Source organism: Mustela putorius, unplaced genomic scaffold (genome assembly GCF_011764305.1).
Source record: "Mustela putorius furo isolate JIRA1106 unplaced genomic scaffold, ASM1176430v1.1 tig00000129_pilon_pilon_pilon, whole genome shotgun sequence".
Classification (NCBI taxonomy): Eukaryota; Metazoa; Chordata; class Mammalia; order Carnivora; family Mustelidae; genus Mustela; species Mustela putorius.
The window spans coordinates 50,055,238-50,070,009 of NW_025421290.1; the positions used below are offsets into that span (position 1 = coordinate 50,055,238).

Sequence of the window (14,772 nt, forward strand, 5' to 3'; positions counted from 1 at the left end):
CGCCGTCGGGTCTGGCTCTGTCCGCGCTGCTATGCAGTGTGGGGACTGAGCCTGATCCATAGCTCACGGCTTCCCGAAACGCTGGAGACTGCCTGCATCTCGGGAAGCAACGGTTTTTTGTTTGGGTGGTTGGTTGGTTGTTTTTTTTTTAAGATTTTATTTATTTGACAGACAGAGATCACAAGTAGGCAGAGAGGCAGGCAGAGAGAGGAGGAAGCAGGCTCCCTGCTGAGCAGAGAACCTGATGCGGGATTTGATCCCAGGACCCTGAGATCATGACCTCAACAAAAGGCAGAGGCTTAACTCACTGAGCCACCCAGGAGCCCCAGAAAGTGAAGCTCTTGTAACACTGCTTCCACCAGAGTGGAGCCCTGCTCATGAGAGATGGTTGACAAAACAAGGTTTATGTGAATACGTGGGTTTTTTTTTTTTTTTCAAAATCTGGTGATAATTACATGAATGTGCGTTTACAAATCCCTGACTTGAACATCAGCAGAAATGCCGTGAAGCGCACGGTGTCGCCACCTCGTGGTTTTCCGAGCGCGCTCCGGCCGGGCCAGCAACTGCAGACCTAGGTGCCCTAGCGGCCGCTCTCTGTCCCCGCCTCCAGCGGTACCCACCTGTGGACGCTGTGCCCACCCCTGCGGCCTCCCCTGCCCCAAGGTCCCTTCTGGCCCCATGGTGTTTGCTCCAAAAGCAAGGGCTTTCTCTTCTACCTCAGGAGGAATTTACAGCGTCCAAACCTTAGATTTTCCTTGAGAGTTGGATTAAATGAGAACTTAATGTGGTTTTCACTGCCGAGAAACCACTGAGAAAGCGTTTTCATCAAAGTTCAGGCTGGACGACTGTTTTAGCTTGTGGAAGGCACCGACCGTCCTTTTAGAACTGGATTCACCCAGCCAGGCCAGTGGTTTGTGAATTCTGGCAGATTGAAAACATCTTTGCTTAAGTTGTGGAAGACACACGTGATGAAAATGTCTTTCTGGAGCTGGAGCTAGTGGGGCTGGGAGACCTCGCTGAAGGCAGCGGCCTGCTATTTATGGACCGTTCGCTGTGGGTTTGCTAGTACAGTGAGAACCTCCTATTTCAAAGGTCGGTCCCTCCTACCATTTTGTTTAAGTTTAAAGACGCAAAGTCTTGCTTGCTCAGACCTTCTGGGCGGAGGGCCCCTCCTCGCTGGGAGCCATGGCTCTGCTGTGCGGCCGCCCCTCACACCACCCTCCCTCTGTCGCCCCCCCGCCCCGCCTCTCCTGCTGCTGCTGTGCTCAGCCGTGAAGTCGATCAAGAAGCAGCACCTGGTGGAGGTGCGGTCCATGGCCAACCCCCCCGCGGCCGTGAAGCTGGCGCTCGAGTCCATCTGCCTGCTGCTGGGGGAGAGCACCACGGACTGGAAGCAGATCCGCTCCATCATCATGAGGGAGAACTTCATCCCCACCATCGTCAACTTCTCTGCAGAGGAGATCAGGTGAGCACTGCCTCGGAGCAGAAGACAGTGCCCCGATGCTGGGAGGTTTCCCTGCTGTGACATTCTGTCGCCGTGCAGGGTTATATTCCAGAAGGCAGCGTCCATTATGTTAGCACGCATGCCTCCCAGGCTGGTTCCTTCAGAGTGGTTGCCCGGTTTCTCCCTCCCGTTCCTGGCACTAGCTCTCCGGTTCCTTGACCTGTGAGCCGAACGCCCGTCAGCACAAGTAGTTGTGAGGGCCTTGCCCCAGAGCCCGTGGCAGACACTGCCTCCCGTCGGGGGGGCGGGGCAGGGCTCCGAGGCCTTCCCCGCGGCAGGGCCACTGTCACGCAGAACACGGGGGCAGCCGATGGGAGCCGGCCTTTCCACTGCGGTTTCCTAGAAACTCTGCATTCAGCCGACACCTGCTTGGAACTCCGTGTCCTCTCTTGCAGCGACGCCATCCGGGAGAAGATGAAGAAAAACTACATGTCCAACCCCAGCTACAACTACGAGATCGTAAACCGGGCGTCCCTGGCCTGCGGGCCTATGGTGAAGTGGGCGATCGCGCAGGTAGGCGGCGCGGCCCGGAGCTCCTGGTGGGAAGAGCCGCGCCCCGTCCCCGGCTGGTGGCTCCTGCGAAAGAACCGCTGTGTGTGTGTCTGTCTCCTCAGCTTAACTACGCCGACATGCTGAAGCGGGTGGAGCCCCTGCGCAACGAGCTGCAGAAGCTGGAGGACGATGCCAAGGACAACCAGCAGAAGGCCAACGAGGTGGAGCAGATGATCCGGGACCTGGAGGCCAGCATCGCCCGCTACAAGGAGGAGTACGCCGTCCTCATCTCGGAGGCCCAGGCCATCAAAGCAGACCTGGCCGCCGTGGAAGCGAAAGTGAGACCCTCCGCAGGCTGCGCCGTCTTCCCGCCCGCTCCCCTTCGCTGGCTTCGGGACGTGGAACGGCTGTGTGCCTGCCCCCCCTCGTCTGGCCGGCTCTCTTGTCGGAGACATCCTGCCGGCTTCCCCGAGGAGTCACTGAGTGGCGTTAATCATGCCAGGGGGTGGTCTGAAGCTGGGAGCCCCTTCCCCACGCCAGCCCCCAACCTGTGCGTTCGCCCACCTCCGTTTCAGTGGGGTCACCCGCGGCTGGGTGTCTGTCCGGGTCTCATGTCCATTGCCGTGTACTTCGCCGTACCGGTCCTCCCCCTGAGCTCCCCGATACTCTCCTCCCCCGCCAGCAGCGCTGCCTTCCTCCCCCGGCCCTCCCCAGCCCTCTGCCCCTGCGCTCTTCCGGCCCAGGCCCTGCTCCTACCACCCACGCCTCAAGGCTGACCCCTGCTTCTCCGCGCCCCCTCGCGCCCCCTCACGCCCCTCGTATTGTTGTCCTCCGGTGTTGTCCTCCGCCGTGGGGGAGCTGGATCGCTCCGGAGACTGAGCAGCTGGAGCACGTTTCCGCCTCTGGCCCGCCCAGAGCCCTGCAGGGGGACAGGTTTTCCCTTTTCAGCATAAATCCTGCTCCTCTTCCCGGTAGGTGAACCGGAGCACTGCCCTTCTGAAGAGTCTGTCCGCCGAACGCGAGCGGTGGGAAAAAACAAGTGAGACTTTCAAAAACCAGATGTCCACCATCGCCGGGGACTGCCTCTTGTCAGCCGCGTTTATCGCCTACGCGGGTTACTTTGACCAGCAGATGCGCCAGAACCTGTTCACCACCTGGTCCCACCACTTGCAGCAGGCCAACATCCAGGTACCGGGCGGGGGGCTGCGCCGGCCGGAAGCGCGGGAGCCACCCTGCTGTCCGTTCGGCGGGTCCCGGGAGGAGGAGTGACCGCTGTCCCCTTTTAGTTCCGCACGGACATCGCACGCACGGAGTATCTCTCCAACGCCGACGAGCGCCTCCGCTGGCAAGCCAGCTCCCTGCCTGCGGACGACCTGTGCACGGAGAACGCCATCATGCTGAAGCGGTTCAACAGGTACGAGCCGGCGCAGAGCAACTCGCGGGTCCTTGTGTGCGGCGCGCCCAGGTCTGAGGAGCTGAGTAGAAACTTGGCAGCGGGCGAGCAGCGCCGGCAGGCATAGTGCCCATCTCTGCCGGGGGGTACGTGCGGGCCTCATCCTCGCTTCCTGCCCGTCTGACTCGTCCTGCCGTGAGCCTCTCTCATGTGGGCGTTCGGGGCGGATTGGCAGGGCTGTGCTGAGGCAGACGATGGAACAGACCCTCTCAGCATATCGTGACGACTGCAGATACTTAGCTGAGAAGAGGGGCATCTGGTGTACCTGGTTCCTAGCCTAAGAAGCTCGAATAAGTTCCCTTGACCGCAGGCAGGGCGGCTGGACACTGGCTCCAGGGTCCGCAGCACGCCCACCCCATACAGGGCCCCTGGCCCTCTCTGTGGCAGCTCCCTATCCAGACACCCTGGGTGTTTCTGGCTTCATCTCAGTATCTTGAAATCCTGGAGCCCGTGAAGTGTGTCACTGTCCCACAGACACAAAGGATGAAGACTTCTAGCCCCTCAGGCCCCGCCTGCGGCTCCGCGTCTTGCCCCGTGGTGCTGGTGGGAGTGTCGATCCGTCCTTGCGGTCTGCGCTGGGCGGGCTCCTCTGAGCGAGCGTACAGGCACTCCTCCGTGCTGCTCCGGCACTAGCCTGGCCCACAGGACAAATGATAAACCTAAGGACGGTGTGTGACAGACAGCAGACTGACAGCACCTCAGGGGACCTCATCGGGAGCCAGTTAGCAGCTCATTGTGCAGCTCCAGGGCAGGCGGCTGGGGTCGTTACAGACCCGGCCGCGTATGCGCTGTGTCCACAGAGGCTGTCCGGCAGGCGGCGAGCGAGGAGGACACGTGTCACATGAGAGGGCAGGTGTGCTCCCCATGGATACACGTACCCACGTGCACACGTGTGTCTGTAAACGCCTGGAGCTTCTCCGAGCAGAAAACCAGAAACCCGTGACCAAAATTAGGGGAAGGGGGATCTTCCCACCGTATGCCCTTTCATGGCTTCTGAATTTTGTGCACACACATGTAAGTGCAGTACATTTTTAAAAAAGTGTTTTAGTTGGCCCCATGACCCTGGACCCATCACTCTTAGTGCCCCGTCTTGCTCATTCATAAAAGAGACGAGCTGATGGTACCTTCTCCCAGGTTTCTTGTGAGGACTAAGCTGTGTCTGCCATTCGTCAGAGTCCCTGGGGGTCTAAAGCCGCCCTGCCCTGCTCCAGGGAATCTGTGACTTGGTTAGCTCCCTACAGAAGCGCTTCAGAAAGACGGCTTTAGCGGCAAGCCTTTGTGACGCTTGTCTTCATGGGACTCTGGAGACCACGCTGGAGTGGTGGGGACAGCTTCCCGTCATCTTTGTCGAGGCTCCCTGAACCTGCTCTAATGTCGCCTCCCCCTCAGGTACCCGCTGATCATCGACCCCTCTGGCCAGGCCACAGAGTTCATCATGAACGAGTACAAGGACCGCAAGATCACGCGCACCAGCTTCCTGGACGACGCCTTCCGGAAGAACCTGGAGAGTGCGCTGAGGTTTGGGAACCCCCTTCTGGTGCAGGTGTGTGCAGCAAACACTTGATGGGGTACAAAACTGGAGTCTGTGCCTGTGACAGTAACGGCACTTGTTTGATGTCAAAGGATAAAGGTTTGCGATTGTTCTGTGAAAAGTTGGGCCAACAGAACAGTGTTTATTTAGTCTCAGTCATCACAGTCCACTGGAACTTTCTGCACTGATGGTAATGTTCTCTGATCCGTGCTGCCTGCTGTGGTGGACGTGTGTGTGGCTGGGGTGACTGAGGAGCTGAATGTTTTAATGACGTGGCCGCCAATGGCTCATGGCCACCGTACCAGACGGGGAAGGTCTCCGTGGCTCGGTGGCTCCTGAGTTGTGTTTGGAACAGGAGCTCAGGGTCAATGCCATGTTATTTGGGTGAAAATAAATACTGTGGAGCCCTGACCATTTGTTTGTGTGCGCGTCCGTAGGATGTGGAGAGCTACGATCCAGTGTTGAATCCAGTACTGAACCGGGAAGTGCGGCGAACAGGGGGCAGAGTGCTGATCACCCTCGGTGACCAGGACATAGACTTGTCACCATCGTTTGTCATCTTCCTGTCCACCCGAGACCCAACTGTAAGGAACTAGGCACCTCAGATACGCAGCAGTGACAGCACTTGGTGTCACAGCTTGGGTGACGAAGCAGGCGGTTCTGTTACTCGTTTTGGCAGGTGGAGTTCCCACCAGACTTGTGTTCCCGGGTCACATTCGTCAACTTCACGGTCACCCGTAGCAGTCTACAGAGCCAGTGTCTGAATGAAGTCCTGAAAGCAGAAAGGCCGGACGTGGACGAAAAGCGCTCTGACCTCCTTAAACTTCAAGGTGTGTTTCTGGGTCTGGAGCTTCGGGAGTCTTGAGCAGGTTGGGGTGAACTTGGAAGGGACTAGAACACGTCAGGTTTATTCAGACCTTCGGGAGAGCTTTCCTTCTGGAGGAGCAGGGGTGCCGGCAAACTCGGGGTGTTCCGACCGTTTCAGGGGAGTTCCAGCTCCGGCTGCGCCAGCTGGAGAAGTCCCTGCTGCAGGCCCTGAACGAGGTGAAGGGGCGCATCCTGGACGACGACACCATCATAACGACCCTGGAGAACCTCAAGAGGGAGGCTGCCGAGGTGACGAGGAAGGTGGAGGAGACGGACATCGTCATGCAGGAAGTGGAGACAGTGTCCCAGCAGTACCTGCCTCTGTCCACCGCCTGCAGCAGTATCTACTTCACCATGGAGTCCCTGAAACAGGTGACCATGGGGGCCGCCCACCGTGGGACAGCACGCCGCGCGCCACACGCTCCCGCCTAATGGCCATCACCTCCCCTTCCAGATCCACTTCCTGTACCAGTACTCCCTCCAGTTCTTCCTGGACATTTATCACAATGTTCTGTACGAGAACCCCAACCTCAAGGGCATTACCGACCACACGCAGCGCCTCTCCATCATAACGAAGGATCTCTTCCAGGTAGAGCACCTGGCGCTTGGCTCTGTCAGGGCGGGATGGTGGGAGGTCATGGCTCAGGGACCGCAGCGTGGGCCACTCTCGTCCCCAGGTGGCGTTCAACCGGGTGGCCAGGGGCATGCTGCACCAAGACCACATCACCTTCGCCATGCTGCTGGCCCGGATCAAGCTGAAGGGCGCTGTCGGGTAAGGTCGGCCGCCCCGCTTTGGGGGTCGCCTGTGAGCACGGGACGAGGCCTTAAAGGGAATAGATTCCTTCCTATGACCGCTCCTTTAGGAGCGGCAGAAGTGAATCGGAGATCCTGCTAACCTGCTGCCCCCTCCAGGGAGCCCACCTACGATGCCGAATTCCAGCACTTCTTGAGAGGAAAGGAGATCGTCCTGAGCGCTGGCTCGATGCCCAAGATCCAGGGCCTGACCGTGGAGCAGGCCGAGGCGGTCGTGAGGCTGAGCTGTCTCCCTGCGTTCAAAGACCTCATTGCAAAGGTTCAAGCCGACGAGGTAAATGTTCTGATGCTTCCTGGCCTCTTCGAGGAAACTGGCCTTGAGGGATTGCATGTGTCGCACTCACGTGTGCCGTCTGATACGTTCGTCTCGACTTCTCTACCCACAAAACGAGCTCTGCTCCATGGCCTCTCTCTCTCTCTCTCTCTCTCTCTCTCATCTCCACAGCAATTTGGCATCTGGTTGGACAGCAGCTCCCCGGAGCAGACGGTCCCGTACCTCTGGAGTGAGGAAGCCCCGTCCAGTAAGCCCATGTCAGGCTCCCTGTGTTTTCATTCTGGACCCAAATGGAAAATTGGGCTTTGCTGCTCAAGTGAAGGAACACTTCCAAAAAAACAAAAAGTCACCAGTTCCTGAAATAAGTTATCTCAGCATTAAAACTTGAGGTCCTAAGTCCTGCTCCACTCACGCTTGAAGATGGGGAGAGACCTAGATAAGCAGGCCCTCGTCCAGCGTCAGGGGAGAGGTGGGCTTGTTCTGGAGTAGTCTCCCGCTGCCCTGTGCTGGCTGCGGCAGGGAGGGGACAAGCTCCAGCACTGCCACCCAGCCGGGGTGGGGCTGGTGGTCGCTGGCAACACATGGGTGTCCGTGGAGTCCTTTAAACCGGTAACTGCCACAGTAGCCACAGAGGGGCCCACACAGCAGACACTGTCACACGTATGTCCTGAGGGTTCACTTAAGACAGGAGGTGGTGGCAGTGCTCCTTGGAGCGGAGAGGACCAGGAGTGGCAGCACGGTGTCTCGGGTCACTTGAGCTGAATCTTGTACACTGAGTGTCACCAGGCCGGAGCTTGTTGCAGGACTGGTCCAGCGGGGGCGGCTTGGAGTCTGTGCCACGCCCGCCCCCCAGCCCTATACTTGCCTCCTGCAGCACCCATCGGGCAGGCCATCCACCGCCTGCTCTTGATTCAGGCCTTCCGCCCCGACCGCCTGCTGGCCATGGCCCACATGTTTGTGTCCACAAACCTGGGGGAGTCCTTCATGTCCATTATGGAGCAGCCGCTCGACCTGACCCACATCGTGGACACTGAGGTATGGCTCTGGCTCCCCGCAGGCCCGGGTGCGCCTCACCTCCTCCGGCAGCCGGTCACCCTCTCCTCGTCAGGCCACACGCCTGCTCCAGACCAACCCCCAACCTGGGCCGTCCCACGGCGCCCACACCTCAGGGCTGGGAAGCCTTCGCGAGTCCTGTCTGTGGGGCTCTCCCCTCGACAGATCCACCGTCTGGTGGAAGCCCTCTGCCTTAGTTCTGATTTCTTGACCTCTAGGTCAAGCCCAATACTCCCGTCCTGATGTGCTCCGTGCCTGGGTACGACGCCAGCGGGCACGTGGAAGACCTTGCGGCCGAACAGAACACGCAGATCACTTCGATTGCGATCGGTAAGGGCGCCCGATGAATCATCCGGGCTGAAGCCCCTTGGAATTCGTGGTGGGCCCTGAGGCCCAGGCCTGCCTTGCTGACACTGAGTTTTCTGGCACCAGGCTCTGCAGAAGGCTTCAACCAAGCAGACAAAGCGATCAATACGGCCGTGAAGTCGGGCAGGTAGGCTGGCTTTGTTTCAGAAAGCCTTAGTCCCCGAGAATTGCGCCCGGAAGCCTGAAGTGTGGCTGCGGCTGTCCCGGCAGGTGGGTGATGCTGAAGAACGTGCACCTGGCCCCCGGCTGGCTGATGCAGCTGGAGAAGAAGCTGCACTCCCTGCAGCCGCACGCCTGCTTCCGGCTCTTCCTCACCATGGAGATCAACCCAAAGGTGCGAGCGGAGTGCGCGCGACCGCTTTCTGTCCCAGCGCCGCGGGCGTGCGTGTGTGCATTCGTGCGTGCGCCGTTGAGCCGAAGCGCACCGCGAACTGGACAGTGACGGGCGCTGTGTCCCCCTCAGGTGCCCGTGAATCTGCTGCGAGCCGGCCGCATCTTCGTGTTTGAGCCGCCCCCGGGGGTGAAGGCCAATATGCTGCGGACATTCAGCAGCATCCCCGTCTCGCGGATCTGCAAGGTACACGTGGCTCTCTCCCGGCACGCTGTATCTGCAATAGTACGGGACACGCGTCCCATTACCAGCCTCGGGAGCAGGTCTCCACCTTCCCAGAAGCGCCATAATGGCTGATTGCACTGGAAGTGTCCTGAGCTGTAGCCAGAAGTCCCTTCCTGAGGATAGGCTGAAAGATACCCGTGCACGGTGCTGGGTCGCGGGCGGTAGAGGGCAGGCTCCCAGGTGAGCAGACATCGCTGTGGAGCCCCAGGCCAAGCTCAGATAGTATCCGCCGTAGGTGTCTGGCAGGCCTGTGCTCCCAAGCCTGGTCCCTTGAGGGCTCCTTACGTGCAGTTTTATTTTGTGCCGTAATCCAGTTTTGCTGACAGTTTCAGAAAACCTGTTAGCGTTTTTTGTGGCTGAACAGTTGATCTACATGGTGTTATCGGAATGTGTCCTTATAGGAGAGTTAGCATAACTGCCGGCAGTACTGGTACTAATGTGCCTCATCGGAAGTCCTAGTGCTTGAGTCAGGTTTAAGGTGGAAAGCTTTTTTTTTTTTTTAAGATTTTATTAGAGCATACGCATGCGAGCAAGGGCTGGGGGGCCGGGGGCGGGGAAGCAGGCTCCCCGCTGAGCAGAGAGCCCGATGCGGGGCTCGATCCCAGGACCCTGAGATCATGACCTGAGCCGCGAAGGCAGGTACTTGACTAAGCCACCCAGGCGCCCCTGGAAGGTTCTTTCTGAAACTTTGACAGAGGAGCCACGCTGTTGTCTTAGCTAGAAAGGGTGCTGCTCTGTGGGGGCTCCGTCATTGCTAACCTTCCTCATCCAGTCCCCCAACGAGCGCGCTCGCCTGTACTTCTTGCTGGCCTGGTTCCATGCGATCATCCAAGAACGCTTGCGCTATGCACCCCTGGGGTGGTCGAAGAAGTATGAATTTGGGGAGTCTGACCTGCGTTCGGCCTGCGACACGGTGGACACGTGGCTGGATGACACGGCAAAGGCAAGTGCAGGCTGCTGGGAGGGGGGCGCTTAGAATTGCTTGTGGGTGTGGCAGACGGTGGGGAGTCCCGTCTGTCATGGGGTGAGGAAGAAACCTGCCCCCCGAGACACCAGGCTGTGCTGGTGCTCCTCCGACCTGCCCCCACAAACCCCAGCCTTCCTCACGCAGGGGAGGCAGAACATCTCGCCAGATAAGATCCCCTGGTCCGCACTGAAGACCCTGATGGCCCAGTCCATCTACGGGGGACGAGTGGACAACGAGTTTGATCAGCGACTGCTCAACACTTTCCTGGAGCGTCTGTTCACAACAAAAAGCTTTGACAGTGAATTTAAGCTGGCCTGCAAGGTCGACGGGCACAAAGACATTCAGATGCCGGACGGCATCAGGTACGAGCCTGCCTCCCGTGACCTTGACCTTTGCCACACCAGCCACTTGACCGCTCCGGGCAAAAGGGCATTTCCAAATGTGCTGGTTTTCCAGGCGAGAGGAGTTTGTCCAGTGGGTGGAGCTGCTCCCCGACACCCAGACGCCCTCCTGGCTGGGCCTTCCCAACAACGCCGAGAGAGTCCTGCTCACCACCCAGGGTGGGTACCCCGCGCGCCCGGCCCCCCGCTGGCGCTTCTGCTCCTGCCTCCACCCTGAGGAGAGGGGGGAAAGGTAGTCCGTTCCGGGAGGCGTCTCTTCCCGGTTTAGGCTCAGGTCCTTGAGGTCTGGAAATTACGCGTTGGTTTCAGCAGACCTCATTTCTTTTTCCTTAAGGAATTGAAAGGTGCCTGGTACTACATGAGGGTTTTTTGTTCTAGTTTTTTGTTTTGTTTTGTTTTGTTTTTAAAATTTATTTATTTATCTGACAGAGAAATCACAAGTAGGCAGAGTGTGGGGTGGGAGGAAGCAGGCTCCCTGCTGAGCAGAGAGCCCAATGCGGGGCTCAATCCCAGGACCCTGAGCTCATGACCTGAGCCGAAGGCAGATGCTTATTAACCCACTGAGCCACCCAGGCATCCCTTACATGAGGTTTGAAAATCAGTTTTTATTAGAGTAGTCCTTAAATTTTTTCCTCCCCCCTCCCCCCCCGTTATTTTTTAAGACTATTCAAGAAGTATTTAATGCGGTGGTTTTCAGAGTGTGGTCCCCAGCTCAGCTCAGCAGCCTCCTCACAACTTCTATAAACACAGATTCTCAGGGCCTGCTTCAGGCGTCCTGCGTCTGAAGCTTGGCCCCCCGCCCCCCGCCTGTGTGCTCCAGCAGGCACTCGCGGTGGCAGCTCTGTCCACGAGCTTGTACCCACTGATCTAACCCAGACTTGTCTTTGTGGGAACCAGGCCCAGAAAAGACTTTGAGATTCACCCAAACTCATGCAGCTGCTTGATAGTTCCCTTTAGGCCAGCCCTTCAGCTCTGCACGAGAAACCCTAGTTACCGCGCTTCCTCTCTGCGGACCACCTTGACCCCGTGCCAATCCACGCCCCACTCTGTGAGGCGCCATGGTCCCCTAGGCCACCAAGACAAGAAGCTGGGCTACCGGCCACTGTGAATTTGAGGCCTAGGTGCAGGGCAGGCTCTGGCAGGTCCAGGGCTGGGTGGGAAGTACACCCTTGTCCAAAACCTATACTGAGGTCATAACAGTGTTTTAACACTGGTGGCACCTGCTTTGGCCCCATGACACGGGAATGGTGTGTAGGATTTCTCCCTCCCCCTGTCCTAACACCAGCTGGATGCCTGGATAGGGCCGCTCAGTATTAACGAGCCCCCGGACATCACACTGCGTCCCCCGTTAGAGCATCCCTGAAGGCCTGGGCTGATGGCTGTCCCCCTTGGGAGGCCCTGACAGTCGAGCCAGACAGGCCTGTCCTCTCTGCTCCAGCCTCCGGTGTGGTTCTGGGACGCGGCTTCCAGCTGTCCCGGGCCAGGTGAGGGACAGGATGACACAAGGCAGAGCAGTGGGCATGGGCAGCCCAAGACCACAGTGCGGCGGCCTCCCCTGCTGGAGCCTCGCCTACCCCAGAGCCCAGCCCTCTAAGAGCGCCCAGGCGTGTGAATCCGGAGTCTTCAAGCAGCCTAGTCTTGTCTCGCGCTCAGGCTGCTGGCTCGGTCCAGCCGACTCGATCTGGCCATCGTCTTCCTCTGTATGGGCCGCTTCACTCTCTGGCCTGGCGTCCGCACGTGGAACCGTGCTGGGATGCATGCCGCGGCCCGTACGCTCACGTCCTTTCTCTGCTCCTTGCCCTCCCCCACCCCGTGCCGCCTCCGGGTCCAGGCGTGGACATGATCAGCAAGATGCTGAAGATGCAGATGCTGGAGGACGAGGACGACCTGGCCTACGCTGAGACCGAGAAGAAGGCCAGGACCGACTCCACGTCCGACGGGCGTCCGGCCTGGATGCGGACCCTGCACACCACCGCCTCCAACTGGCTGCATCTCATCCCGCAGACGCTGAGCCACCTCAAGCGGACCGTGGAGAACATCAAGGTGGCCGGGCGTGGGCGGGGCCACCTCGGGGGTCCACGCTCCGGGCAGGTTCGGGCTCGGGCTCCTCTCGGAGCTTGTGGGCGGCTGCGCCCAAACTCAGGCGTGAAGGCTGATCTCTTGCCGGGGCTCCATGTGCACGAGCGTGGTGAGGAGGGTCCCAGAGGAAGCGTCCCTCCTCTTTGGGGCGCACGACCCGGTTCCCACCCACTTGGTGCAAAATCCAGTCTGAAGTCTCGTCTGGGAGCGAGCTCGGGAGGAACCTCGAGCCTCGGGCCCGTGAGGTCCTGCGGGAGGACGAGCTCTTCCCAGACTCTCCCCTTCACCCAGGCCTTCTCGTCTCTTTGACGATCTTAGGATCCCCTGTTCAGGTTCTTTGAGAGGGAAGTGAAGATGGGGGCCAAGCTGCTGCAGGACGTCCGCCAGGACCTCGCGGACGTCGTCCAGGTGTGCGAAGGGAAGAAGAAACAGACCAACTACCTGCGCACCCTCATCAACGAGCTGGTGAAAGGTGCGCCCTCCCTGCGCGGGGGCCGCGGGCAGCGGGGCCCGGGCCTGGCCTGGTGCATCTCCTTCTGTGCCCATGTCCCTGGGGGCTGGGCTCACAAGGGCCTGAGGTTTTTTCTTATTTGCTGGCTCCCTGGACGTTTATTAAATCTGTACAGTTTTTAGGGGGTTGGCCAGCACATTGAAAAGTGGGGAGCTTGAGTCTAGAAGTACAGGGAGCCCCTCGCAGCTTGTGTGAGGGGAGTTAGCCGCTAAGGCAGTTGAAGCCCCGCAGCTTGTGTGAGGGGAGTTAGCCGCTAAGGCAGTCTTTGGGGGGTTTGTGGCCCCCCCCAGACACCCCTCCTCAGGCTGGATGAGCAGATGCAGGGGTGTGGGCAGGGGACGGAGGCAGGCAGAGTAGAGAAGCTGCTGACCGCTAGCAGAGTGACCCCTGTGTGCCCTGGGGATGGTCCGAATGACGCTGCCGGGGGTCCCCTTGCATGCAGGGATCCTGCCTCGGAGCTGGTCGCATTACACCGTGCCCGCGGGCATGACCGTCATCCAGTGGGTGTCCGACTTCAGCGAGAGGATCAAACAGCTACAGAACATCTCCCAGGCGGCTGCGTCCGGGGGCGCGAAGGAGCTAAAGGTGGTGAAGGCTGCCCCGCGGGGGGTGGGCGATGCGGGCGCTGTCCGGGGTGGGGGGGCAGCACTCGGGAGCCCAGGGGGCGGGCACAGACCCCAGCACGACCTGAGGGAAGGGGTGGCAGGCGCTCGCTGCTCACCGGGGGGCTCTTGCTTCCTACAGAACATCCACGTGTGTCTGGGTGGCCTGTTTGTGCCCGAGGCGTACATCACCGCCACCAGGCAGTACGTGGCCCAGGCCAACAGCTGGTCCCTGGAAGAGCTCTGCCTGGAAGTCAACGTCACCACCTCCCAGAGTGCCACCCTGGATGCCTGCAGCTTTGGGGTCACGGGTGAGTTGGGGTCCTCAGCCACTCTGGGCTTCTCCCTGTGGCAGCCTGTCCCTGCACCCAGGCCTCTTCACAGGTGGTCCTGGTGGCTGGCGGCCTTCCAGGGCTGCTCCCAGTCCGACGTGTCTGAGATGCGGTCGGCGGCACGCCAGAGCCGTGCACTGCGTCACCGGGAGTCACACAGCCGTTACCACTGGTGACGGGGCCTGACTGCCTCCCGCAGGTCTGAAGCTTCAGGGGGCCACGTGCAGTAACAACAAGCTGTCGCTGTCCCACGCCATCTCCACGGTCCTCCCTCTGACGCAGCTGCGCTGGGTCAAGCAGACCAATGCTGAGAGAAAGGCTAACGTGGTGAGTGGCCCATTCCAGCCATCTGGGGTCAGCAGGTACCCCGTGTCCCCACCCCCTCCCCGCATGCAGCCAGTCGCCGGGGCTGCCGCGGGCTGTCTGCCTGAGCCAGCACTGAGCCTGTCCTCTCCTCTAGGTGACCTTGCCTGTCTACCTGAACTTCACTCGGGCAGACCTCATCTTCACGGTCGACTTCGAGATCGCCACCAAAGAGGACCCACGCAGCTTCTATGAGCGCGGCGTGGCCGTCCTCTGCACGGAGTGAAGCTCGGCTCCCTCGCCCCCTTTCTGTGTCCTAACTATTTATGTCTCTTCATCGTTCAACTGCTGGGAGGAAGTGGACGTATCGGAGGAAAGTCCTTGGTGCGCCGTCGCCGTCAGAGGAAGCGGAGCGCGGGCTGCTGGCCGGGATGGCGGAAGCTGGCCGGACTCCGTGAGGTGCCTGGGGAGGCGCTGTAGCTTGGCTTGTTCGGGGAATAAAACACTAAGCACGACCCGGCCTCCCACCTCTTCTGTCTCTGTCTCCTCGCAGCACCGAAGCTCCGGTCCTGGGGGCCCTTCCCCCACAGAAACGAACCCCAGGGCCT

General features: G+C 59.8%; 1 protein-coding gene across 1 annotated transcript in view; it reads left to right on the forward strand.

Annotated features, from left to right (window-relative positions):
• DYNC1H1 (dynein cytoplasmic 1 heavy chain 1) overlaps nucleotides 1-14,679 on the forward strand; it is a 68,721-nt gene extending 54,042 nt beyond the window's left edge. Inside the window, exons 52-78 of the mRNA XM_045073851.1 lie at nucleotides 1,270-1,465; nucleotides 1,900-2,017; nucleotides 2,119-2,334; nucleotides 2,972-3,184; nucleotides 3,283-3,410; nucleotides 4,839-4,992; nucleotides 5,418-5,564; nucleotides 5,660-5,810; nucleotides 5,966-6,219; nucleotides 6,302-6,436; nucleotides 6,525-6,619; nucleotides 6,760-6,934; nucleotides 7,106-7,181; nucleotides 7,809-7,969; nucleotides 8,206-8,317; nucleotides 8,420-8,480; nucleotides 8,564-8,687; nucleotides 8,817-8,930; nucleotides 9,742-9,912; nucleotides 10,081-10,298; nucleotides 10,393-10,496; nucleotides 12,169-12,380; nucleotides 12,735-12,888; nucleotides 13,370-13,512; nucleotides 13,672-13,840; nucleotides 14,061-14,188; nucleotides 14,322-14,679. Coding sequence (XP_044929786.1) covers nucleotides 1,270-1,465; nucleotides 1,900-2,017; nucleotides 2,119-2,334; nucleotides 2,972-3,184; nucleotides 3,283-3,410; nucleotides 4,839-4,992; nucleotides 5,418-5,564; nucleotides 5,660-5,810; nucleotides 5,966-6,219; nucleotides 6,302-6,436; nucleotides 6,525-6,619; nucleotides 6,760-6,934; nucleotides 7,106-7,181; nucleotides 7,809-7,969; nucleotides 8,206-8,317; nucleotides 8,420-8,480; nucleotides 8,564-8,687; nucleotides 8,817-8,930; nucleotides 9,742-9,912; nucleotides 10,081-10,298; nucleotides 10,393-10,496; nucleotides 12,169-12,380; nucleotides 12,735-12,888; nucleotides 13,370-13,512; nucleotides 13,672-13,840; nucleotides 14,061-14,188; nucleotides 14,322-14,450 — 4,058 coding nt within the window. The 3' untranslated portion in view covers nucleotides 14,451-14,679. The remainder of the gene's footprint in view (nucleotides 1-1,269; nucleotides 1,466-1,899; nucleotides 2,018-2,118; nucleotides 2,335-2,971; nucleotides 3,185-3,282; nucleotides 3,411-4,838; nucleotides 4,993-5,417; nucleotides 5,565-5,659; nucleotides 5,811-5,965; nucleotides 6,220-6,301; nucleotides 6,437-6,524; nucleotides 6,620-6,759; nucleotides 6,935-7,105; nucleotides 7,182-7,808; nucleotides 7,970-8,205; nucleotides 8,318-8,419; nucleotides 8,481-8,563; nucleotides 8,688-8,816; nucleotides 8,931-9,741; nucleotides 9,913-10,080; nucleotides 10,299-10,392; nucleotides 10,497-12,168; nucleotides 12,381-12,734; nucleotides 12,889-13,369; nucleotides 13,513-13,671; nucleotides 13,841-14,060; nucleotides 14,189-14,321) is intronic.
• The last annotated feature ends 93 nt before the right edge of the window (nucleotides 14,680-14,772 follow it).